This window comes from Drosophila melanogaster, chromosome X, assembly GCF_000001215.4.
Source record: "Drosophila melanogaster chromosome X".
Classification (NCBI taxonomy): Eukaryota; Metazoa; Arthropoda; class Insecta; order Diptera; family Drosophilidae; genus Drosophila; species Drosophila melanogaster.
The window spans coordinates 297,962-322,240 of record NC_004354.4 but is presented as its reverse complement, the minus strand read 5'-3'; the positions used below and the strand labels follow the sequence as shown (position 1 = coordinate 322,240).

At 37.3% G+C, this 24,279-nt stretch overlaps 4 protein-coding genes across 9 annotated transcripts in view, besides 6 other annotated features; 1 reads left to right on the top strand and 3 right to left on the bottom strand.

The window, feature by feature from the left end:
- Nucleotides 1–3,715: part of a mobile genetic element that runs on past the window's edge.
- The window catches only part of CG32816 (uncharacterized protein), a 154,151-nt gene extending 148,486 nt beyond the window's left edge, over nucleotides 1–5,665 (top strand). For all 6 annotated transcript variants that reach the window (NM_001144667.3, NM_001144668.2, NM_001297807.1 and 3 more), the window contains exon 3: nucleotides 4,313–5,665. In NM_001144667.3, the coding sequence (NP_001138139.1) occupies nucleotides 4,339–5,220 (882 nt within the window). In that variant the 5' untranslated portion in view covers nucleotides 4,313–4,338 and the 3' untranslated portion in view covers nucleotides 5,221–5,665. The remainder of the gene's footprint in view (nucleotides 1–4,312) is intronic.
- CG3777 (uncharacterized protein) overlaps nucleotides 1–24,279 on the bottom strand; it is a 70,802-nt gene that overhangs the window by 28,264 nt on the left and 18,259 nt on the right. The gene's annotated exons all lie outside the window — the stretch shown is intronic.
- Nucleotides 5,675–7,118, bottom strand: Or1a (Odorant receptor 1a; the record flags this gene model as incomplete). The annotated part of the gene is made up of 3 exons (NM_080290.4): nucleotides 5,675–5,752; nucleotides 5,863–6,466; nucleotides 6,613–7,118. 3 exons carry the CDS (start codon nucleotides 7,116–7,118, stop codon nucleotides 5,684–5,686), a joined length of 1,179 nt encoding a protein of 392 aa, NP_525029.2. The 3' UTR covers nucleotides 5,675–5,683.
- Nucleotides 7,730–7,858: a mobile genetic element.
- CG12470 (uncharacterized protein) lies at nucleotides 13,306–14,557 on the bottom strand. Its single transcript, NM_130482.3, has 2 exons — nucleotides 14,349–14,557; nucleotides 13,306–14,151 (listed from the first exon to the last, which is right to left on the bottom strand). The coding sequence occupies exon 2, from the start codon at nucleotides 14,031–14,033 to the stop codon at nucleotides 13,446–13,448; it is 588 nt and encodes a 195-aa protein (NP_569838.1). The 5' UTR covers nucleotides 14,034–14,151; nucleotides 14,349–14,557; the 3' UTR covers nucleotides 13,306–13,445.
- Nucleotides 15,339–15,617: a mobile genetic element.
- Nucleotides 16,453–16,554: a mobile genetic element.
- Nucleotides 18,461–18,569: a mobile genetic element.
- Nucleotides 18,766–24,279: part of a mobile genetic element that runs on past the window's edge.

Genomic DNA, 24,279 nt, shown 5'->3' with positions numbered 1-24,279 from the left:
TCTTTTGCAACGACAAATGGCCAACTTCATGTGCGCTTTGAATCACCTCCCTCTCCATTAGTGCAGGGACAACCAGTAGTTCATTGCCATTGACCATACTATACAACAGGCCACCTTTTAGCTTGTAGGGTTGGAATAGACGATCTTTTAGAATTTCCAGGATTGCTCTAATTGAATCATCGTTCTGCTGCGACTTTTTAATACGTGCTGTCAACTCGGATGTTATCATCATGCATGCTTGGGGATGGCGGCTTAAAAAATCAACGTGTCTCATTCTTTCTCCTGCACGATGTTCGGGTTGAAAATTAAAATCCTGCATATAGAGAATCCATGGGCCAACTTCTCTTGGGACATCTGCTTTTTTTGTTGTCTGTTTAAATGCGACACAGTCCGTGACGAGCTTGAAAGGGACTCCCAATAAATAGTGTCTGAACTTTTTCAGAGCTAAGTATGCGGCTTTTACTTCAAGGTAATAACTATGACGATTTGATTCGGCTTTTGTAGTTTTTCTGCTCCAAAAGCAGACTGGGTGAAAACTGCCTTCGAACTTCTGCAATAAAACGGCTCCTAACCCGTCCTTAGAGGCATCTGTATGAAGTTCGGTTTCTGCTTCTCGTGAGTAGATCCTCAATACTGGTTCGTTTACCAGAATCTCTTTCAGCTTATTCACCGACTGCTGCTCTACTGGTCCAATGTTGAAAATGGCATCTTTTTTTAATAGGTCCGTCAGTGGTCTCGCAATTTGGGCGTATCCAGGTATGAATTTTCTGAAGAATCCTGTGAGACCCAGAAATCCTTGAACGGCTTTTACATTCTGAGGTGTTCCAAAGGAATTCACTGCTGATGTTTTCTCTTTTCCAGGGCATATTTGTCCACCTTCGATAATATGTCCCAGGAAATGAATTCGCCTCTGCATAAAGTTGCACTTCTTCCATTTTATTTTTAGACCAAATTCTGCAGCTCTCTTAAGTACCATTTCCGTCTTTTCCATGCATTCTTCTGGGGTAGCGGCATATACAATTATGTCATCCATATATAGCTGCATTATATTGGAATTGATTAGTTCTTGAAAAATAAATTGAACGAACCGTATAAACGCTGCTGGGGAATTCTTAAAACCAAAGGGCGCTTTGTTAAACTCGAATAAGCCTTCTCGGGTAACAAATGCTGTGTACGGCTTGCTGGCTTCTTCTACGGCCACATGAAAAAATCCGTTCTGTAAGTCCATGGTTGTAAACCATTTGGCACTCTGCAGTTTTTCAAGCACCTCCTCCATTATGGGTACCGGAAAACAATCCATCAGAACCATGGTGTTCAATTTTCTATAGTCCACGCAAACGCGTAGGGTACCATCCTTTTTCTTGACAACGACTATGCGACTGGCAACATTTGATGTAGATTTACGGACGATTGACTGCTCGACCCATTCCTCTACCTGCTTCTTTACAGCTATAGCTTCTTCTTCAGATAGTCGGGTGTGTCCATGGCGAAAGGGTTTAATCACGCCATCAGGAATAATTTTGAGTTCGACTGGACATTGCTTTATCTGCTTGGGTGGTGTTTCGTATGTTCTCTCTATCATGCGTTCAACGTCTTCTCGGTATTGTGGTGCAACTGTAAAAGAAGATTCTTCACAAATATTAAACATTTGGGAATACTCAACCGCTTGTTTTTTATCTGCTTCCAGGTCAAGAAAAGTATAGCCTTCTGCACTACAGATAAGACGAAACTTGCTGATAAAATCGTGTCCCACTATTCCATCGCAACTGAATTTAGAATCGTGGACGACTAAAACGTTGTGGCTTGCTTCCACCTGGTCGGTCTTGATTAATGCTCTGAAGCATCCAATCGGCTGTGTTGAGGCATTTCCCAAACCTCGCAATACTGTTGCAGTGCGGTTTAAATCAACATCTTTCATCTTCTTGAATATAGCTTCTTTAATTATGGTCACATCTGATCCTGTGTCCACCAGACAGTTGATGATAATCCCATTTATGATTACTGGCTTTGTTCGTGCACTATCAACGTGAATGCGCATGCTGTTTACTTTTTCCGGACACTTGCTTGAGATATGGCCCTCTTGATTACAGCTGAAACATTTGGTAGGAAGTGTACAATCCTTTCGTTTGTGTTCCCTCGAACCACAGTTGAAGCAGTGATCTGCTTTTACACCTTGTGTAATTTGCTTTGGTTTTGGTTGAATATTCGGCTTGTCAACAATATTCAGACTCTCGTAGATTTCGAATTCTTGCTTTAATTCCTTAAGAGTTTTACAACGGAGCATAGCACCCTTATACTCCTTTTTAATGTCGAGGCCGTTTACGATATGAGTTATCAAAGCAACTGTTTCAACTTCACCTAAGGCTGCTATTTTCTTCATTTGTAACAAATAGTCGTGTAGAGTTTCCTCTCTCTTCTTCTTCCTGTCCTGCAACTTTTTGTGAATAACGGCGCTATTATAGCTGCCTGAAAATTCTTCAATTAGTAACTCTTTGAGTTCAGTGTATCCACTGACACATTCAGATTCTAAGAAAAGTTCTGCTGATCCAATCATCTTACTTCTGGCTTGAACATATTTTTGTTTCTCCGAAAGTTCATATGCCTCGGCATTTTTCTCAAAAATTTCAAACCATTTTTTAATAGGAATTGATTTGCCATCACAGTCACTTACAACTTTTTCAAATTTTTCTGCAGCGATAATTACTTGCCCCTCTTGTTTAGATTTTGCCAACATGCTCTGGGTTAGAGTATTCATCATTTGTTCAAATTTCTCTTCGACTTTAGCACTAGCGTCTTTATTCTGCTTCTTTGCCTCTGCTTCTCCTACAGGCGCCAACTTTTGATCTTCTTCGTTCATTTTTTCTTTTCTGCTTTCGTCCTCGCTTTCGTTCTCTAGAATTGCTTGTATTTGGTCGGTGTTAAGTTTTTTATTTGTAGGTGGTGTACGTGTGAACATTCCGCGACAAGGCACTAACACCAGCAAACAACGACAATGTTCTAACGGCGCGACGGTAGTCGATTTTGCAGACGGCGCCACCGGTTAAAAGACAAATTTTGATTTTCGTTAGAAACGAATTTCACCACCTTTGCAATTTAATTGTTTTAAATTCCACAACAGCAAAACGACTTGAGTCTGTATGAGTTCAATCGATTTTTTCAACTTTCAATGCAGTAGACGTAGCCATAACTTTACAACTTTAAAGACTAAATCCACGCACACGACAATTTCAACTTTATCAGTTCTCTCTAGCAGCTTTCCCGACTTTTACCGACTTGTGTTCAAACAAAATCTGTACAACTGATTTTTCCAACTTTAAATGCAATAGATATAGCCACAACTTTACAACTTTTAAAGACTATACCCACGCACACAACAATGTCTTTTTTCTTTAAACAACTGCACCTTCATATAACCGATTTAGGACTGGACGAGCCCCCATGTAAGATTGTTTATTATTATTGTTTATTATTAATTTAATTATTAGTTTAATTCTAAATGCGGTAATTATATAAAGTATTCTTAGTTTGTGACCGAACGACTGCTGCTGAGAACTCGACTGACTGCAACGCTGACTTCCACTCGACTCCACTGCTGCCTTGCGATCGTTCCTTCGATGACTGATTGTCGATAACTTCGATTTCCGACAATCATGTTGCTGCTCAACAGCGCTGCCAACCGGGTTGTTGCCAGCCTTCAGCCTTACTCCATGTTACATGTATTGTACATATAAATGTGTATATACGTGTAAAATGAACACACTCCCGGGACTTATGTTTTAAGCACGACACGCTTAATTTAATGATTATGCCCCATTGTACTAAACCATCTACATGGACATCTCCATAAACATCTACACCGACATCATTATCGCCATCAGGGTCATTATGTCTTCAGATTTTATCTTAACAACATAGCCCATATGAGTTAAACCAGCCAAACTTGTACATACGATCATACGGCCGAAAGTTTTAAAAATTATTTCAAATTAAAATAAAAACATGTTTGTTTGAAAAAGTCATGGATATGTGATTTTTTAATTCTGCAACGAATATAACAGTTCCGACAGCCTTGCCTTAAGGACCGAAATTAAAATTTTGAATTATGTATGCTCATAGCAAAAAACGAAGGAAAAGCTAACAAAATCCTTAACGAAAGGCGAATGCAAATTTAAAGTAACGATTCTGACAATCTAAGACTAAGAATCCCACAAGTTGGCTCGACTACGAATATTAGGGATCCGAGTCTCTTTAACCTATTAAGTAATTACTTCGACTAATTTTTGCTTTCTCCTCTTTATTTAAAAATTTTCAGACGAATTTCCGGAAGAGGAAAGCGACATGGTGATGGAGCCAAATGATTTTTCGCCAATCACTGTACTAAAGTCACATGAACAACACTTTCATATGCCGCCCACAACGCATCTTCAGCCACAAGTTCAAGCTAGAATTCATCCTAGAGTTCAACCCAGAAAATTTCAATCCGCACTCCAACAAAATGCTGAGGAGCCATTCCGGCCCATTGCTAATCCAAATACGAAGATTGTTGGCGATTCTCATACGCAGGCTGCCCAAAATTTCTACCCACCTTTCTACCATGAGGCTCCTCCACTGGGCCATTCCAGACCTTACTTTGGTCACGGCCCGCCTGTATCGGAAACAACTCCTTTATCCTTACCCCTTCCGCTCTTGACAACTCAACAGCAACAGCCAGCAACTCAGCAGCGGACTTTCGATGCCAGTATACTTGGAAGTGGGGATTTTGGTGTCCTTAGAGGTGGAACCTTCTATCCGGAGGAGGAAATGCCCTATCACCCCGAAGATAACAGTGATTACATCTATGGAGATGCTAACAATGGACACGGTCGACCATCTGAGGGTTTTGTTCAAAAGTACACGTATCCAGAGGAGCAGTTCGCTAATTTTCGCGATTTTGCCGATATCAACACGCCCGCCGATACGGCGTTTTCGCAATTTGTGGTGGTGTATGCGGCCAAAAATGCCTCTGTACCACACTCTCATCCGCATCCTAAAAACATATTTGAACAGTTAGAGCAGCTGGACAGGGAAAAAGAGCTGAAAAATACCGAATTTGAGAACAAAACTTCTTCGAAAATAAAGTCGAAATTGTCTAATACAAAGTTGCAAAAAAAATACCGAAAAAAAACGGCCCCCAAAGTCCAGGATCCTCAAGAAATAGAGCCTTTACTAGCTCTAAGTTAAGCGTCAAAAAGAATAACCCTATAAGCCAGAACCCAAACTTTCGAATACCGTTGTTAGATTTATTTATTATATTTCGAGATAAACGCAAGCCACAACAAAATAGCCACCCCAATTTCCATGTCAACAAATGCAAGCACTTTATCTAATACATATACATATACTTTTTCAGTTTTTTTTTTGTCTGTCTGCTTTTAATCTCGCAATGTTTGTTAAATTTTTAAATTAGCCCGTAGTCTACTACATATATATTACATTTTTATATAAATATATATAAAATATATTTTATGCGCAACTATAATGTAATTCTTTTTGTCCAATTAAGCATAAATTTATTATGTGTGTGTACATAAAACCAGATATGATAATTGTAATTTAATACCTAAATAAAATTGATTTAAAAAATAGTACACAAATAATAATTTAATAAATTACTTTATTGAGTCATAAATGTTGACTTTGTTTTTTAATGCGTTTCGTATTTTGCGTAGAGAGCGTTCATCAAAGTTGTAAAAGAGCCTGCTGTGCGAAATATCTTTAAAAAATAATATAAAAAAATTATTTGTATTGATCAATTAGTAAAATAAGAAACTTTTTGAATCAAATAAATTAAAATAATAATACAATAAAAAGGAATATGCTTACCCAAACAAGAAGAGGTCTGCCTAGTTCGAAGAAATAAGCACCGAGAACAGTTTCTCGTTGGGCGCGCTCAATTGGAAAAAGGAAAAGTTTCCGGTGTTTAGGAGGAAGGTTTTGCCAAGGAATTACTTCGTATAGCAGCCGGGAAAATCGCTCAGCCTCCAAACGGACCTGTTCGGCACCGAAAAGATAGATGCACAGCTGTGTGGTAACTACCAATGAAAAGAAACCCAGAAAGGCGAAGTTTTGGTTGGTGTGTGGCATTATATACTGACAAATTACTGAGCAATAGAGTCCACAGATTATAACAACCTCCACAAATGCGATCTCCATAAAACTATAATTAAAATGTTGGACTATTTTAAGCAGACGAGCATGCTCCACAAAAATCCCACTTAATCCAAAGTCAGACCGAGATGGATTGAAACAGGAGGGTATCCTTTTAAGTTGTTGACCGAGGCGACGGTATTGTAAACTCACGCCTAAAGCACACCATCCATATAAGGTATCCACTCCGGTGGTGGAGCAGCAAAAAAAACTTAACACAAATACCATCAAGCAGCAGTCCATGGCATAAACATGCGGTTGTGTCACATCGTATGGAAGCCTGAGATAACAACAAAAAAGTGTCTCAGTACATAATTTCATATTACAAAAAATCGGGTAATTTATAGAAATGATCAACTTATAAAATGACAGTATACCAAAGTGCACCAATTGATTAAAATGTTCATACTTTTTAAGATTACTCACAGAACCCGGAACGAGCTGACAGGCGCGAATTCCCCAGTGGAATGGTACTTAAGCATGGTCAAAGCCACTGGCATCAACAGAAATGACACACTCGTACCGGCACACATCATAAAGTAAATGGCAGCCATTAGTTGTCCCCTTTGATTTTGGGATCTCCACTCTGTACCTACAAGATCCTCCTCTGTAAAAGGCGACTGAATCTGTTGAATTAGGTCCACCAGGTCGTGAGATTTGGCCAAGAATATAGCCATCTTCAGTAGCGAGGAGACCATCTGTAGTCCGTGCATCAGGGCCTCGGAACAAAGCACGATTTGGTTGCGATTTTGGACCATAAAGGCGCACACGGTGCAGAGCTCAAAGCTTGTTGTCAGACACATAATACAATAAAGAAGCGGAGATCGCAAAACATTGCCCTTTTTATCGGGCTGCAAATCCAAACCCATTCGGGCGAAGGTAAAACGCTGCGTCCACAGATTACCCAGAAACACCTCGATTAGCTTTGACATTTCGTCCTTTACTGAGTGCTGGGAAATTTAAACTAAGAATGATTACCCATTTAAGTGTATTTAAAAATGTTTCGAGGGCTGGCTAGAAAAACTTTGAACAAAACTCTGTTGTCGCCTAATTAGTCTTTAAAATACAAGATAATTTATTGCCACGGGTAAGCGGAAAACTTGACGAGGTGAAACGGGTTGGTTCGGCTAGCAAATGGTTTAATTATACGCTCGAGGCGACTGTCTGTCTAATAACCCACAAAGCACCAGGGCAAAGCGTACCACTCATGCCTAGCACGTTGGTGCAAGATTATTATATTTAAGATATTTAAGTTACTAGCATGTGAAGTTATTTCGTGCAATACACAATGTGTTCATTATTTGATTTTTGGGTCTCATTTATTTGTATATGCATTTTATAAGTGTCCTCTACTGAAAGCATAAATAACTATCGGTTATCCTTTCGTATTTAACAAGAAATACATCAAGTTTTCATTAATGTTTTGTATTCCCTAATGTTATTGGGATATATGTCTTTAATATATGTTTATATTTACTAATTTCACCAGACTGTTCGTCATAGCTAACAGTAACGTTACTGGTCTTGCCTACTTTTTATACAGGATCAGGATTAATAGCCGAGTCAATCTGACCATTTCCGTCTGTCCGTCTCTCCATCTGTCTGTTCGTCCAAATGAAGGTCGGGATCTCAGAAACTATAAAAGCTAGAAGGTTGAGATTAAGCATAAAGATTCTAGAGAAAATCGGAAGAAAAAAATGTTCAATGTTACCACTTTACACCACATTTGTGGACTTTTTTCTGCTTTGTTTTTGTTCTTTTCGTGCCGCTGAAAACTTTGTTGATATCCAAATCGTGAGCGTAATTGAAATTTATTGTTAATAAAAACCAAACTAACTATAACAACCTGACACGAAAAAACAACACCAGAACATCCGAAATGACTTTGAAGCGATTCGCCCACCAAAGTCACGAGTTTCATAGTCAAAATAAGTTAGGCTATTTTAAATTTGGCATTCTAGCGCTTATTTTGTTGGCATAATTGACAGCATCCGTCGATGTATAATTCGTGCAAACAGATATTCATTATTTGATTTCAATAATGATATATAAAATTAGGTACACATCATTATTATTTTTTAAAATAATTAATATAAATTTCTAGTTAAAATAAAAGAATAGATCAATATATTTATAGATATAATTAATTTAATTGAGTTCAATTAATCATCTTATGCACGAAATTGTTTATTGGTTGAATGGGTTAAAGGGCCAAATCTTTAGCCAGATATCTAAAATACCATTTACGCTTATGTAAATAAATTTCTTTTTAGGTACAGAAAGGAAATAACTCTCACACTACAGGGGAATCTCAGGAACACTACGCCTCGAGTTCTTTTCATGCAATTTCTTTGTTACGCAAATATTTACAATCGAACTTTTACAAACCTAAAATGGAGTTTAACTCTTCTTGCCGATGGCGGCTTCTGTTTGCCTAACCACTTTAAGGTCTGTGGCTGTTCAGCCTTTTAGCCTTTCACAGTTTCCGACTAATATGCAAATAAATTGTAAGCAGTCACCTGTCATGATGGCTCTTCAAGTCCCTCAGTCTCGCTGTATCTGTATGCCACCAAAGTGGTAGAAAACATAGAGGAGACTGCAGATTTGTGCCTAGGAAGCGATTGTACCGTGTCCCTCAAACAAAGAAGGCATGTGCACTTAAAAAAATATTTAATTTTGTTAAACTTAAGATGGTATAAATACAGTTTCTGATCTTTTCAGATAATACTTAAATTTTAAGGACAGTGTATTTTACTTTCCATAGACATTATATCTTACGGAATTTGAATTAAACTGATTTTGTTATTATAAATAAAACGAATTCTAATCAGAAACAACTAAGGAGGCATTATCCGTGATGTTCTGTTCCGTGTCATTGAATTCGCTATTGAAATAGGGAAAATAGATTGCCATTCGGATTGTGCACGGCTTCCTCTCTTCGGAAAATAGTAAATCTTAATGTAGGAAACTTAAAAAACTTCAACAACCAACGCAACCGGGTTGTTTTATTCGTTTTGTAACGATTTTAATGCCAAGCATAAACAATTATTTTCAATTGCAACACATTCTTTTTTTGTTCGCCATTTGCCATCGTTTGTTTTTAGTTTTCTGTTTTGTCTCTTATATTTTGCGTCGTGCGCAATCGTAATTTTAGATTTAAGATGTCGCAGATGTTCGGATGACTCGCTGGATGCAGAAGATGTTCACATCCAATAGTTCGATGAGTCAGTCACTCAGGCGAGTGCACAGTCAGTCAGTCAATCAGACACTCAGGTAATTGCCAAGCCGGTAGGTAGCACGTGTCGACAGAAAAGTTGGTATATTTCGCTCACTTGTTTTAAATTGTTGCGCTTTTTACAATGCTTAGCCTATCCCTTGTAAACATTCATTGCGCAAAATTCAATTCCCAATTCTTTGGAGTGCAGCAAAGGTAAAAGCAGTAAAGTGTTAATGGTCATTGTTCAAACAAGCGATCGTAACGATTACTCTGCCAACTATTATATAACACAGATGTCGGCATACGACGAAAGCCTCAAAGAGGTACCAAAAAAAGTAAAAACATCAGGAAAAAATAAAAACATTGAAACGGAGGCAACTGAACTCCAATTGATTTTGTTGTATAATTTGTACAGCTTTATCTTGCCGACAGCTGCATGAAATTTATTGAAGATGAGCTTTGCCGTATTGCCGTTTATTTTTGGCGAGGGAATTCGCTGCAATTAAGACACAGAGGAAATTTCGCAATGGGAAAACCTTACGGCACGAACTTTGGGTTACCTTCCGCTCCCCTGGCCTAAAAGACTTTTGGTCAATCTAAGTAGAGTTAATTAAACATTACGTTTTTATACATTTATACAATTATGTTTTTCTTATGTGTACATGCATGTGTGTATGCATTTTTTCATATTGATTAAAAATTTAAATTCAATTCGTTTTCTTCGTTTTGAATTTTGCTTTGCAATTCGTGCAAAGTTGTCTAATGGGATAAGGGAAGTGATTGTGTATTAAATAGCTGAAAATCTGCCAATTGTTTGAAGAGGTTTTGCAGAGAGCGAAAGTAAACTTGTCTTCTCCTTGTTGTCGTCATGCAAATTGAATAATACTCGCGAAATGTTGACATCTTGGTAGCCCCTGTGTTTCTGTTGCCTATTCCCCGCAGTGCACGTCTTGCAGCGGAGCAGGAAACATTTTGCAGCTCTTTGAGTTGCAATTGCGGATCTCGGCCACCGGCCATGAAAGAGGAAATCAATGTTGCAGCGGCGGCCGAAAGCAAAAAACCAAATTCAGAAACTACAAAAAAAACAGCGGTAGGCACCAAAAAGCGAAAAGTCACACGCTTTTGCTGCATAGCGATAGCATTTTCACTTGCTGGCCAAGCCAAATCCATTTGGCGGTTCGTAATTATGAGTGCGGCAGCAAAAGAAGCCCAAGCTGAATCTACATAGCTGTATAAACAACAAAATCATGGAAATTGAAAACATGTGTCACCCTGGACACTGCACTGGTAAAAACTTTTGAAATCTACATTATTTATTAGTTTACAAAACCAGCAATCAATATATATTTGGTGTTTACAGTTCGTCAGATCATTCTGTTTTGGCTCTGTCTTTCTTTACTTCCAATCTATCCTCATATATCATTCGTCATTTGTCGATTAATTTATTTATTATGCCAAGATCTGCTTAGTGCAAGTGAGAAGAGAAGAAACAAGTGAAATGCGCAACACGAAAAGGAAAGCGTTAGCGAGAGTTGCAACTGCATCTCATGCCAATGTAATTCGATTGCACTGAATCAAACGAGTTTCCCGTTGATCAAAAGCGCGTAAAGTGCACCCCTCCCCCCTGTGGTGTGGCTGGTTAGCATTTTTCACAATGAGCAGTTATTGAATTTCTTCGATAATATGTTGTATATTCGGTGTTAAGGCGGTTGCTGTTGTTGCTGATGTTGCTTGCTTCCTGTCATTTGATTTCATTTAGCTAATATGCAACGCATATGAATTTTTATTACGTTGCAGCAGTTGATTGGTAATTTCGTTGCATCTAATTAATGATTGTTGTTGACACAGCAAAAAATTGGCCAACAAATGTTTGCATAACATTGTTTTTACTTAAGAGAGGGTGAAAACCATTGTTTTTGCATACATCGAATAATGAATATTAATTGATTTAAAATCTAGAACGATTATTTGGTTTGTTTTAAAGAAATCCAAAATAAATAAAAACTTATCTAAACATTACACAAATATTCACATAGTAAGGAAGGGGAGGTTCATGCCAAATATATATAATCATGTCAGCGACTGACGCAAGATGATGTTGCAAACTGGCAACTAAGCAACAACAACATCAACATCCAGCATCGAGTGTCATTGACTAATGTTGCATGCAGCGTATAAAGCTGGTAAAAGGTAACCGCAATAACCAAAAATTCAATCAACGAAAACCCAAGACCGAAACAATAGAAGCGAATTTGCTGTTTTTTAGCAAAGCGCAAAAAGTTTTGGAGATGATCTAAGTCCAGGCCACTTATAAAGAAAAAAGATAATGGTATTGGTATAAAGGAATGTATTCATAAAACCTAAAATGAAATAAAAAAAACTAATCATTTAAAAGACGAAACCATTTTTTGTGTTAGTAAATATTATTATTCGAGAAGTAAAAAGTTTCGAGCGGGGTCATCGGTGCAAGTACATTTGGGGAATTTACTTGAGCTTCAAAAGGGGAGATGACAAAGTTTTTGAGTCTGCAAATAGTTGAGGGTGAGGTGTGCATTTATATAAATGGTAGGCTGACATTTGCCGACAACGTGAAAGGGCAAGTATATATATTTTTCGGAAAATAGATACCTTCGTCTTTGTCTGTCGATCTGCGACCCATGTTTCCCTCGATTTACACTGGACAAAAAAAAGTACTAGCACAAATCTTTATGGATGTTCGTCGAGAATATACATTTTTTTTTTTGGGGTTAATAAATGGTTTAGTGTGCACTATAAACTTTTGGAGTTAAAATATTATATATTTAACTCTATTTGCGTGCCTCAATCTCGATCCTCCGATCGATTGGGTCTTAAAATGCCGCGCAGCCATACAAATACGCTACTCGTTGTAAAATGTTAAATGGGACATGGCTAGTCAAGGAGTTTGGATAGTTAAAAGGTACTCACGGGAGTTAAGGAGGGGTACACGAGTTATGGTTAGGGAAACCGGACACTTGACACACCGGCGAAACAGTGGCCTAACCAGCCGAGCCTTCTCTCGTAGCCCGGACAAATGTCAAGTAAATATATATTGCTCACAAATCGCATCCACTAAAAAATAACAATATATAAATTATAAGAAGTAACGGTCTGTCTAATAACCTATTATATTATATATATATATAATTAATTAAGATGTTAATAAAAATGTAAGAACTTTAAACATTATTTCAGAATTAATTAAGATGTTAAAAACAATTTAATTGTGTTATAATATAAACATTTTCAAATACTGAAAATCTGTTTGAAAAATAAAATTTTTCAGTTTAACATCTCATAATCTATCAACAAGTCGACTACTTTTATAAATATTCAAATATCGTGTGGCCGGCGCTTGTTTGGCACTTTATTGCAAATGCTTTGCGGTTTTCGCAATCCATGGGCCTCCAAAAATTGACCCCTTACTTGGAAGGTTCACCTTGTTTCTATTGGGTTTCTTCTTTTTTCATTTTGTAGCAAGCAATAATAATTTGAGGGATTTGTTGTGCACGTTAAGCTGGAATCCTCCGCTTCATTCTTTTGAGCCGAATATTAGCAAAATGATGCACATGCATAATTTCCATACCACTCAAATGAATGGAATTAATCGAACGCTAATCGACTTGGAATCTGTACTCTAATTGACAAAATTCTCACACCCTGTAAGTCTCTAATTTTTGATATTATATTTACGATTTGTATTTTATCCACAGTAATATTGCAATAATTTATGTCGACTATTGTTATTTAACTTCTTTTGATCGTACGCTAACCTCAACTTTCCCAGCAAAACTCTACAAAAGGATTAACTTCGACATGCAAAATAAACGCTTTGGTATATCGCTATCACCGCTATTGGTATTAGAGCTATGCAAATTTGTTTTAGTTGCTTTCAAAGAGATTATTATTTATTGATAAAGATTGTGCCAAAATATGTTAAATGTTTAGAGCAAAGCTTGTCGTCCAGTATTATCCTCGTTGTGTATGCGTTGCCCTCTTTTGTTAGAAATCATATGGGACCTATTTAAGCGAATCGCATGCATTTTGCCTTTTGGGTGTACGTTACAGCGCCATACTCCTCCACAATCTGATCAATGGCAATCTTGTTTAGATTCTCCAGATATAGACGCGTCTTTCGAGACTGGATAATATAACTAATAACGTCGTGCATATTATCGAAGAAAAGAAATCCAGCAGTTCCGCAGCTGAGGTCTAGATAGCGGAACCTATTAACATCGCAGGTGCATCCATCAAACAGGAAGTAAATAAAGTCATTATTGTTGTGATACCGGAAAACCACGTAGTTGCCCCAAGGGGCCATCACGAAAACCCGCTCGGCACACCGGAATCCGGCTCTCAGGAGCTTGCAAATGCTATCGTAGCATCCATTCTCAGAGCCCACCACCGCCATTGTTTCCGGAATACGAAGAAGAGCCGGGTAATGATTCGGTTGAGCCCGAAGGACATCGTGGGGTCCGCTAGACTCTGGACAAGCGTCAAGTGGTTGCATCTGCTTTGGTGGTTCCGGACACGGAGGACATGGTGGCGCTTCGATGGGAGCCACAACTGCGGCGGGCTTCTTGCCCTTCTTTCCTTTGCCCTTTTTACCCATGGTTAATCGAGTCTACGATCTCTGAAAGTCGCGCAACGCACAAATTAGAAATGCCTCTGCGTTTGCTTCCGATCACTTGAAAATAGTTAACGAATCAAAGTAGCATATATCCTGACGTCTGAAATACGCATTTAAAAAAAAAAAATATTAATTCTTAAGTTAACCCCAACCAAATACTCAGTAAACACTGTCCCACACATATAGAATTACGACTTCCAATTGTGTGCGTATGTCATGTGAAACCAAATGCAATTCGGAAATGGGGAAAAAATTTCAGTAATATTCGGAATATGCCGAGCTTCCAATAAGACTCACCAACTAGCTAAACACGATTTGATTTTGGTACACACACCGTTCTCTTGTATTCCTAATTTTAAGTTTGGCCAAAAAAAAAATTTTGTAAATCTGGTCGAGAGCGAAGTTAAATTTTGTACAGTTTTTTTTCCGAGATTTTTTCGTGTGCTTTGTGTGTTCACAGACAATTTTACTTCTGATGTTTTGCCATATGGCTGGTGATAGCCAAGTCCAAATACTGACAGTTTCAGCAAAGCAACGTGATCTAAAAAAAAGTAAGAAAGCCATTCTATTTAATAAACCAACCCAGAGTAGGCTACGTTTGGTGCTCGTAAACAGCTTAATGCATATATAATTGCCAGTTCTTATTTTATTCAATTATCGTTGTATCACAACTTAAGGGACAACTAAATCTACTACTTTCCTTTATCTGCTGGAAGAAGAAAAATATGGAAATATTAAAAAAAATATCTGATACGATAAAAGTACCATTGAAATACGAAAAACGCGTATTTATTAATTAAACATTATCTAAGCTTCAAATGATGGCCTTTTATGAATGGACCAGTGGAATAAATCTCAGGTTTTTGGCTAAATGATGATGACACCACCATTATAATCGCAACCATACTAACCTAATGGGTTACATTTTATGGCTCACAGCGGTATCAAACGAATACGAATCCAAAAGAAAACACTCCTTCGATTATTGCTTCATCAAAAAGAAATTCTCAGCTAATGGGGTAACCCAACCTGTCATGCCGGCAAACGTGAGTCGGCAGGTTTAGGATACCCATATGGAGGAAGATATCGCTCTCTCCCACTCTCTATATACAAATGTGTGCAATCTTCAATGGTATTATTTAATCAGTTGCTTTAATGTGGGATGATTAGATAAGTACTAGAAATAAGATTCATTTACCGCATAAGTACTTTAACCTACATACAGTTTAACCTTTATACAGTTCAAATTATACTTCTTATACCCGTTACTTGCAGACTAAAAGAGTATACTAGATTCGTTGAAAATGTATGTAACAAGTAGAAAGAAGCGTTTCCGACCATATAAAGTTTATATATTCTTGATCAGTATCAATAGCCCAGTCGATCTGGCACTGTCCGTCTGTCCGGCCGTATAACGTCGACATCTCAGGAATTATAAAAGCTGGAAGGTTTATATTAAGCATACATATTCTAGAGACAGAACCAGCGCAAGTTTGTTGAAATATTACCACGCCCACTCTAAGGCCCCCAAACCCCCCAAAACTGCCACGCCGACACATTTGAAAATTTAATTTTGTAAATCTATCGATATGTTATCTACATATATCCAACTCCAACGCACTTCCTCTAGCGGAGTAGTAACACGTATCTGTAAGCCGACAAGATCGACTGAATCGTTTTCTCCTTGTAAATTCACATGGATATGTTGCCTTATACAGATGTCCAAGTCCTTCTTAAAAAAAAAAACGGCATGTTAAAAACGTAAAAAAGTACATGCTCATAAAATTGAGCTTTTTATCATAAAATAAAGATTTTTAGCTTTAAGCCGCGAAAGCTTAGTTTGGAGTACTTAAGCTTTAAGGTGCTGAATAAGTTTGCAGAGGAGAAATTGCGCATAATTTATCTCAGAGAGCGGAGTTATTTAGCACCTCTCCGGTAGCCTTCCCTTTCTTTTTTTATGACTGAAATTAATCTTCATTCACTGCAGGAATATAACAAATGGTTTGCTGATTGTTTACACATGGGCTATCCTGCAGTTGTATCGGTCAAAATAAAATACAGCAATAAAATAGAGCAATCGAAATTTTGATAACTGTGGTACCAAAGTGCAACAACCTAAAAGTCGACGCCAACGAGTCTAGGGCAAACAAAAAATAAGAACAAGGTCCAAGGCATTGGGTCAAAAGCCAAGTAAAAAAAACAAATAGAAGGAAGGGAGAACGTTATATACAAGAAACTCGACTATCCAATACCCATTATGATAACATAAATCAATAAATAAAATTCAGAATTATGTTTTATAAGTATGGGCAAATTAGGGCGGTGCAAAATTTGTTTGGCTAGAAATTGAATTGGATAGAAATTGACAATACAAAAAACTAAATTAAATTAAAAAACTGCTTTCATACGGACAAAGGGACATGCTCAGATCTGGGCTAGTGATCCTGAGGAAGGTATGTATATGTATGTATGTATATATAAACGTCATAGGGTCTAAAATGCTACAACGAATCTAGAATACAATTTTACTCTACGTGTAAATAAAAAGCGGGAATATCAACGGGAAAAATCTCTGACAAAACATACTGTAACCACTTTTACCTGGGAAGCCTACACTCCCCCAATTCTGTGAATCTCCCTCCTACCCGCTGGCCAGATGACCAATGGCGAATAGATTGGGCTAGACCACGGGACGACGACGGCAAAGTGCCTAAAGGGACTTAATCTGCTCGTTCATATAATCGCTGTCGCCAGCATTCCACGCTCCTAAATAATTATTTGCATATTTATAACATGTGTGCCAGGCCTTTTCTTATACACCCGCTAAAGACATGATCCGAAAAAAACTGCTCTCACTGGAAAGAAGAAAACATTAAAACTAATAATAAATGTTTCCCAAGTGATTATCTTCCTATAATTTCTTTCACGTGAAAACTTATAAAATCAGACAAAATAATAAACAAAAAAGCGTTTCTGACCCATTACATCTATATTCTAGCTCAGTATTGATCTAGTCATGTTCGAATGTCCCTCCGTCCGTATGAAAAGAACTCGAAAACTATAAACCGAGAAAATGGACTATAGCGCTCATGTTCTTTTTAGAGTAAATTGTCTGAGACTGTTGACAGGAGAATTGACTTGAGATGTTACTGTCTATGCTCTTGTTTTTGACGCTTTTAGTAAATTCAGCTGGGCACCTGTTGAGTGGGCGTGGCTTCCTGTTAAAGTTGTGATGACAGTGACGACATGTCACCGGCTCTTTGACTGCTTCAGCCTCTGTCAAGTTGTACTTGTCACGCCCATGAGTCCGCGATCTACATATTTTATTTCGTATTGCACAGCATGCAGAGCTTTTGAATTTTTATATGGTATGGACCGATGGTTTTGTACCTATGTACTCTTTGTTGACTATTGCTTTTCAATTCCCAGCATTACCTTTACAAACTTTTTTTACAACGCCCCATGGCTATGAAATTTTATGTGTTCATTTTTTATATCATAAAAGCAAAAGTTAACTGTAGTAATTTAAACTTTTAAACTAAAAATTGAAGCATAGGGGGAACTCTATTTTTAAGAACCTCGACTATCCCAATTAAAAAGAAATAGATTTGCTTTAACTTTTCCATGAACTATTTTACTGGGCTGGGTAAGTGCTACAAAACAGAAAAAACACAGTTACCCAATATCAAAAGATATAACAATATGCGTTGTGTATATATCTTAGTAAAGAAGTTTTTATTAAGAGGGATATATGAACAGCGTTCAATATATTATATAGATTTTTAGAGGTTAACTTAAGAATAGGGTTAGGTGTTACAATGAACTTTATTGCTTGCGATGCACGATAATTGCAACATATTTCCAGGGGAATCGAGGATTATTGCTGCCAGCTTGTTATTAATCATTAGCTTTTGTTGCCAGCAAAACATTAAAAAACAAAATCTGATTGAAAACCAACAAGGCGCAAGGCTGATATTTTTTTTTTCAAATGCGCCCAAGGGATTACACAGGCCCAGAGCAGAAAATAAAAGAAAAATCGAGGGGGTGAAAATAGTGAAATACAATGAGGACACTGTGTCTAAGTATTCAACAACCATGGTGAGCTTTAGTCTGCTCTGGATTGTGCCTAATCCTGTTCCTTGTAATGTTTCTGATTCATATACGTCCAAACACTTTATTTAAAGAGACCCCCAATGCTTTATTCGGCTAGTAATCCTGATATTGTCAGTCACGTCTGCCAACTATTGAAACATCACACAAGCCACCAAATTACTGCTCTCTTCCATCCTTTTGTATTGATTTACATAATAATAATAATCGCCAAGTAAGTTACTTGTAGAGATTGAAGGGGTATATTGGATTCGTCGAAAAGTAATAAAAAGGTAGAGTGAAGCGATTCCGAATCTATAAGGATAACTGCCCGAGTCAAGCTGGCCATGTAGCTACGAATTCCTGTCTGTATGAACGTGGTGATCTCGAGAACTATAAAAACTAAAAAGTTGAGATAAAGCATACCGATTCCGTGACGCCTGCGCTGTGCATATTTCTAAAGGTTCACTATAACACCCTTATACATCAGCACGGGTATAATAAAGTAAAGGCAGCAAAACACACTTTAGTTGACACAGTTTACACATCCAGAGAAATATGTAAATTAAAGAGCTGTCAGAGTCAGCGCCCAGGTATGTACATACATACATGTATATGCACCAATTGTAGTATGTGCCTATGCAATATTAAGAACAATTAAATAAAATAGCATATTAACTTATGGCAGCACTTTGTTGCTATGTTTATGTTTATGTTTATGCACGCAGTTAGGCCAGGGCGGATGTAACATGATCACCCACTCGAAGGCCACAAAGTATAAGTGCATTGCCCACTCGAAGGCAAAAAGTATAAGTGCATGGTCAGCATTCACACGCCGACCAAATACATATTACATACGTACATACATATCTCGCTCTCCCGATAAGCCTAGATATATAAGATATACATAAGAACGCCGCTCCGCTGCTGGCGTACCCGGCAGCGCAGCTACGCGGATTAGCCTAAGTCCAAATATATTAAAAACTGAAAAATCAGAGAGACTCTGTAGACGTTGAGCTGACAGAACCATTTCTGCCTACTCTAAAATCAAAAGAAGAAATTGAATAAATATATGTCAGCCCGACGGCTGCCTTCAACTTAAAACGGACTTGTGTTCTTAATTGGAGTTCATCATTACATGGCGACCGTGACAGTCGTCCAACGCTGGACGAATTGACCAAAGCTGGTGAAAACAAAGGAACAAAGGAACACTGGACTGGAAGAAGACTGGACTAATTAAATGGAACTGCAAAAACCAAGGAAAAATCTGAGTGAGTAGAGTTCTATTGAGTATGGGCAAACACCGTGGCGGTTTGAAAACTAAGCTGAATAAACGTATAGCCCACGTAAGGTGGCTAATATACGGTCAGCAAACGCCACCGGTTTGGTCGAAAGCTCTAAAGCTACATGCAGAGCTAGACCACTTGTTGCAATATCAGCAAGAATTAAAGACCCATAAGCTCGAGAAAACTCACTCAGATAATATTAAAAATATACCCACAATTAATGAAGTTCCAAAATACCAGGCATGTCCAGCACCAGCACCAGCATTAACAAAACCAAAGAAGTCCTGCCCCCCTGGCTGCGAAGGAATCTGGAGTCCCCACTGCCTGGGGACTTGTGAGCGACCATCGACGTCTTCAGCGGCGAAGAAATAGACAGCAGCGAGGGAGTGTCAGCGTGCCACCCCCGGCGACGCCCAGCTGACACCCAACAAATAGACAGCAGCGAGGGAGTGTCAGCGTGCCACCCCCGGCGACGCCCAGCTGACACCTGATGAGCATCATCAACAGCAGAATATAATAATAAATATATATAAATATAAAGTAAATATAAAATATATATAGATAAGAAAAATTGTAAGAAATATTGTAAAACGGAGCATATACTATTATGCCCTGTTAACCCAATATGGCCCGTGAAGCCATAGCTAGAATCAGGCAGGCAACAATGTAAAATACAATTTTTTTTTACTCTTGCGAACATTGAAAGATTTTATAAATAGATAATTCCAAACATAAATGTCTATAGAGACAAATGAAATAAGTAAAACTGAAAATAAAAGTATATACAAAGGAAATTTTCTATTCTATTCTCCAAAATATAAAATTAGTATACCCAAAATGGGTCTAATAGACACTAAAACTGTGGACTCTACAGCCAATGTAATAAATAAAGTAGAAGTCCAAAATGCAGACTTGTTCTGGATAACCATAATACTAATTGTAATTGCATTAATTATGGTATCCAATGCATTAATAAAAATATACAAACTGCATAACAAGTGTCTTAAGAAACGATACCGTAGCACTGCTAACGGTATAGATAATATTTAAGGAAGATCTTTAATAAAGTCAATTATGAATGAAAATATGAGAAAAATTATATGAAAAAAAAAATAATAAATAAAAAAAAAAAATATAAAACGTAATATTGAATTTATCTACATTAAAAAAAAAAAAATATATACAAATGAATAAATTTGAAGTTATGAGTATACCACAGCATGGACTGGGAAAAGCTTGTTGATCAGATAAAAGATCAAAATGAAAATTTCAGAAAATCCTATAAGTGCTTAACGCAAAACAGATCAACACAAGCTGTAACAATCAATAGGAATGCCCAAGTCTTGGTAAATAGTTATAATGAAATCAGAGAGTTGATCCAACAAAATAGAAAGAATTTGGAACGCAAACAGTGTGCTAAGGCTTTGAACCTACTGGTGACATTAAGAGAAAAATTAATATTTATAAAAAATAAATTCAGTCTCCAGATAGAAATTCCAACCATAGTAAACACCCCACTAAGAATAAATTTGAATGAAGACAGCACTAACTCTGACGAGGAAGATAGGACTATAGTCAAGGAAGACATTAAAGAGGAAGATCTTCACGATCTAACTATACCAGCAAAATTAATGCTGAAGAACGACGATAAAACAAATAACGCAGCCGACTCCGAAAATAACTTAACCATGGCAGAAGAAGCAGCTGCCATTAGGTCTTACATTAGGGAAGTCGCCTGCACAGTGCCAGAATTTGATGGGCAAAAGATCCATTTACAAAGATTCATTAAGGCAATCAAATTGGTAGACCTAGCTAAGGGACCATTTGAAGACATTGCAGTTGAGGTCATTAAGTCAAAAATAGTTGGCACAATTTTGAACTCAGTTGACAATGAAACGACAATTCCAGCAATTATAAACAAATTGCAGAAAGTAGTTGTCGGTGAGACATCCAGTAATGTCAAAGCAAAGCTAGCAACAGTTCAGCAGAGAGGTAAAACTGCAACGCAATTTACCGCTGAAGTTGATAGCCTGAGAAAACTTTTAGAAGCTTCCTATATCGATGAGGGTATACCTCTAGAACATGCCACTGGTCTAAGCACCAAAGAGGCAATTGAAACCATGATACATCGTGCTGAGCACGAAAGTATCAAAACAGTACTGGAAGCAGGGACTTGCACCACTATGGATGCAGCGATAAGCGCATACATAAGAACGAGTACAAGAGTTACCGGTGACATCAATAAAGTGATGTACTTTAGAGGTAACAGACCCAATAGAGGATACGGAAATGCCAATAGAGGTAGTAACCGCGGTAGAGGCTTTAATAACAATAGTATTAGAGGCAACTACCATAACGGTTACCAAAATAACGGTTACCAAAATAACGGTTACCAGAATAACGGTTATCAAAACCGCTATAATGGAAATAATAACCGTTATAATGGCTATAACAGAGGCCGTTATAATGGAAACAGAGGCCGTAACAACAGTCAGAACAACTACAACAGAAACAATGCCAATGTACGAGTAATCCAAGAACAGGGAAACTCGCAACAGCCTTTAGGTACTCAGTAGAAGAAGATCGTAGAGTATACACCATCAATTATAATCTCAACATATTTTCTACATTCATTCATGCCAAAACAGGCGTAAAACTAGTTTTTCTACTTGATACAGGTGCAGATATCTCTATTCTCAAAGAGAACTCTGACAAATTTTCTAATATTCAAATAACCAATAAAATAAACATTCAAGGCATAGGCCAACAGAAAATTCAGTCTCGAGGACAGACTTTTATTGAGATACAGACAGGTAAATACGTTATCCCACACGATTTTCATTTAGTAGATAAAAACTTTCCAATACCGTGTGATGGAATAATCGGAATAGATTTCATAAAAAAATATAATTGCCAAATCGATTTAAACCAAGAAGAAGATTGGTTTATAATTAGACCAAACAATTTGAAATTTCCAATATATATTCCCATAGCATACAGCTCTGGTATTAACACAACGTTATTACCAGCAAGATCCCAAGTTGTCCGAAGATTAATAGTATCATCAAAAGATGATAACATTTTAATTCCAAACCAGGAAATTCAAACTGGTATTTATGTTGCAAATACAATCGCAACATCAAGTAATACATTTGTCCGAATTTTAAATACAACCGATTCCGACCAATTAGTCAATATGGACACTCTAAAATATGAGCCACTTTCGAACTACAATGTAGTTCAGGCAAATAGTGAACACAGAAATAAAACTGTCTTATCTCAATTAAAGAAAAATTTCCCCGAATTGTTTAAATCACAATTAGAAAATATATGCAGCGAATATATAGATATATTTGCATTAGAATCAGAACCTATAACAGTTAATAATTTGTATAAACAACAGTTGAGATTAAAAGATGATGAGCCAGTATACACGAAAAATTATAGAAGTCCTCATAGTCAAGTGGAAGAAATACAAGCCCAAGTTCAGAAATTAATAAAAGATAAAATAGTTGAACCATCAGTTTCACAGTACAATAGCCCTTTGCTATTAGTACCCAAAAAGTCAAGCCCGAATTCTGATAAAAAGAAATGGAGATTAGTAATAGACTATCGCCAAATTAATAAGAAACTTTTAGCTGACAAATTTCCACTACCGAGAATAGATGATATTTTGGACCAACTTGGTCGAGCAAAATATTTCTCCTGCCTTGATTTAATGTCAGGTTTTCATCAAATCGAACTGGATGAAGGCTCGAGAGATATAACATCTTTCTCAACCAGCAATGGCTCATATCGTTTCACGCGATTGCCATTTGGCTTAAAAATAGCGCCTAATTCATTCCAAAGAATGATGACTATAGCATTCTCCGGAATAGAACCGTCTCAAGCATTCCTTTATATGGATGACTTAATAGTCATAGGTTGTTCCGAAAAACATATGCTTAAAAACCTCACTGAAGTTTTTGGTAAATGCAGGGAATACAACCTAAAGTTACATCCTGAAAAATGTTCATTTTTCATGCATGAAGTCACATTTTTGGGACACAAATGCACAGACAAAGGAATTTTGCCGGATGACAAAAAATATGATGTCATTCAGAACTACCCAGTTCCACATGATGCGGACAGCGCTAGACGTTTTGTAGCATTTTGCAATTACTACAGACGTTTTATCAAAAATTTCGCCGACTATTCGCGGCACATAACAAGATTATGTAAAAAGAATGTTCCATTCGAGTGGACAGATGAATGTCAAAAAGCATTCATACATTTAAAATCTCAGCTAATTAACCCAACACTCTTGCAGTACCCAGACTTCAGCAAAGAATTTTGCATAACAACAGATGCAAGCAAGCAAGCGTGTGGCGCAGTTTTAACTCAAAACCATAATGGCCACCAACTCCCAGTTGCTTATGCATCCAGAGCTTTTACGAAAGGTGAAAGCAATAAGAGTACAACAGAACAAGAGTTAGCAGCAATTCATTGGGCAATAATACATTTCAGACCATACATTTACGGAAAACATTTCACTGTGAAAACAGACCATAGACCATTGACATATTTATTCTCGATGGTGAACCCCAGCTCTAAATTAACTAGAATAAGGCTTGAACTAGAGGAATATAATTTTACAGTAGAGTATCTAAAGGGCAAGGACAATCATGTAGCAGATGCGTTATCAAGAATAACCATCAAAGAGCTAAAAGATATAACTGGAAATATATTAAAAGTCACTACAAGATTTCAAAGTAGACAAAAATCCTGCGCAGGAAAAGAACAATTGGATTTGCAAAAGCAAACCAAAGAAATAGCTTCAGAGCCCAACGTATACGAAGTCATAACAAATGACG

What these genes read in the sequence shown, in the direction of transcription:
- CG12470 (NM_130482.3), bottom strand. Translation starts at nt 14,033, where the DNA reads ATGGGTAAAAAGGGCAAAGGAAAGAAGGGCAAGAAGCCCGCCGCAGTT.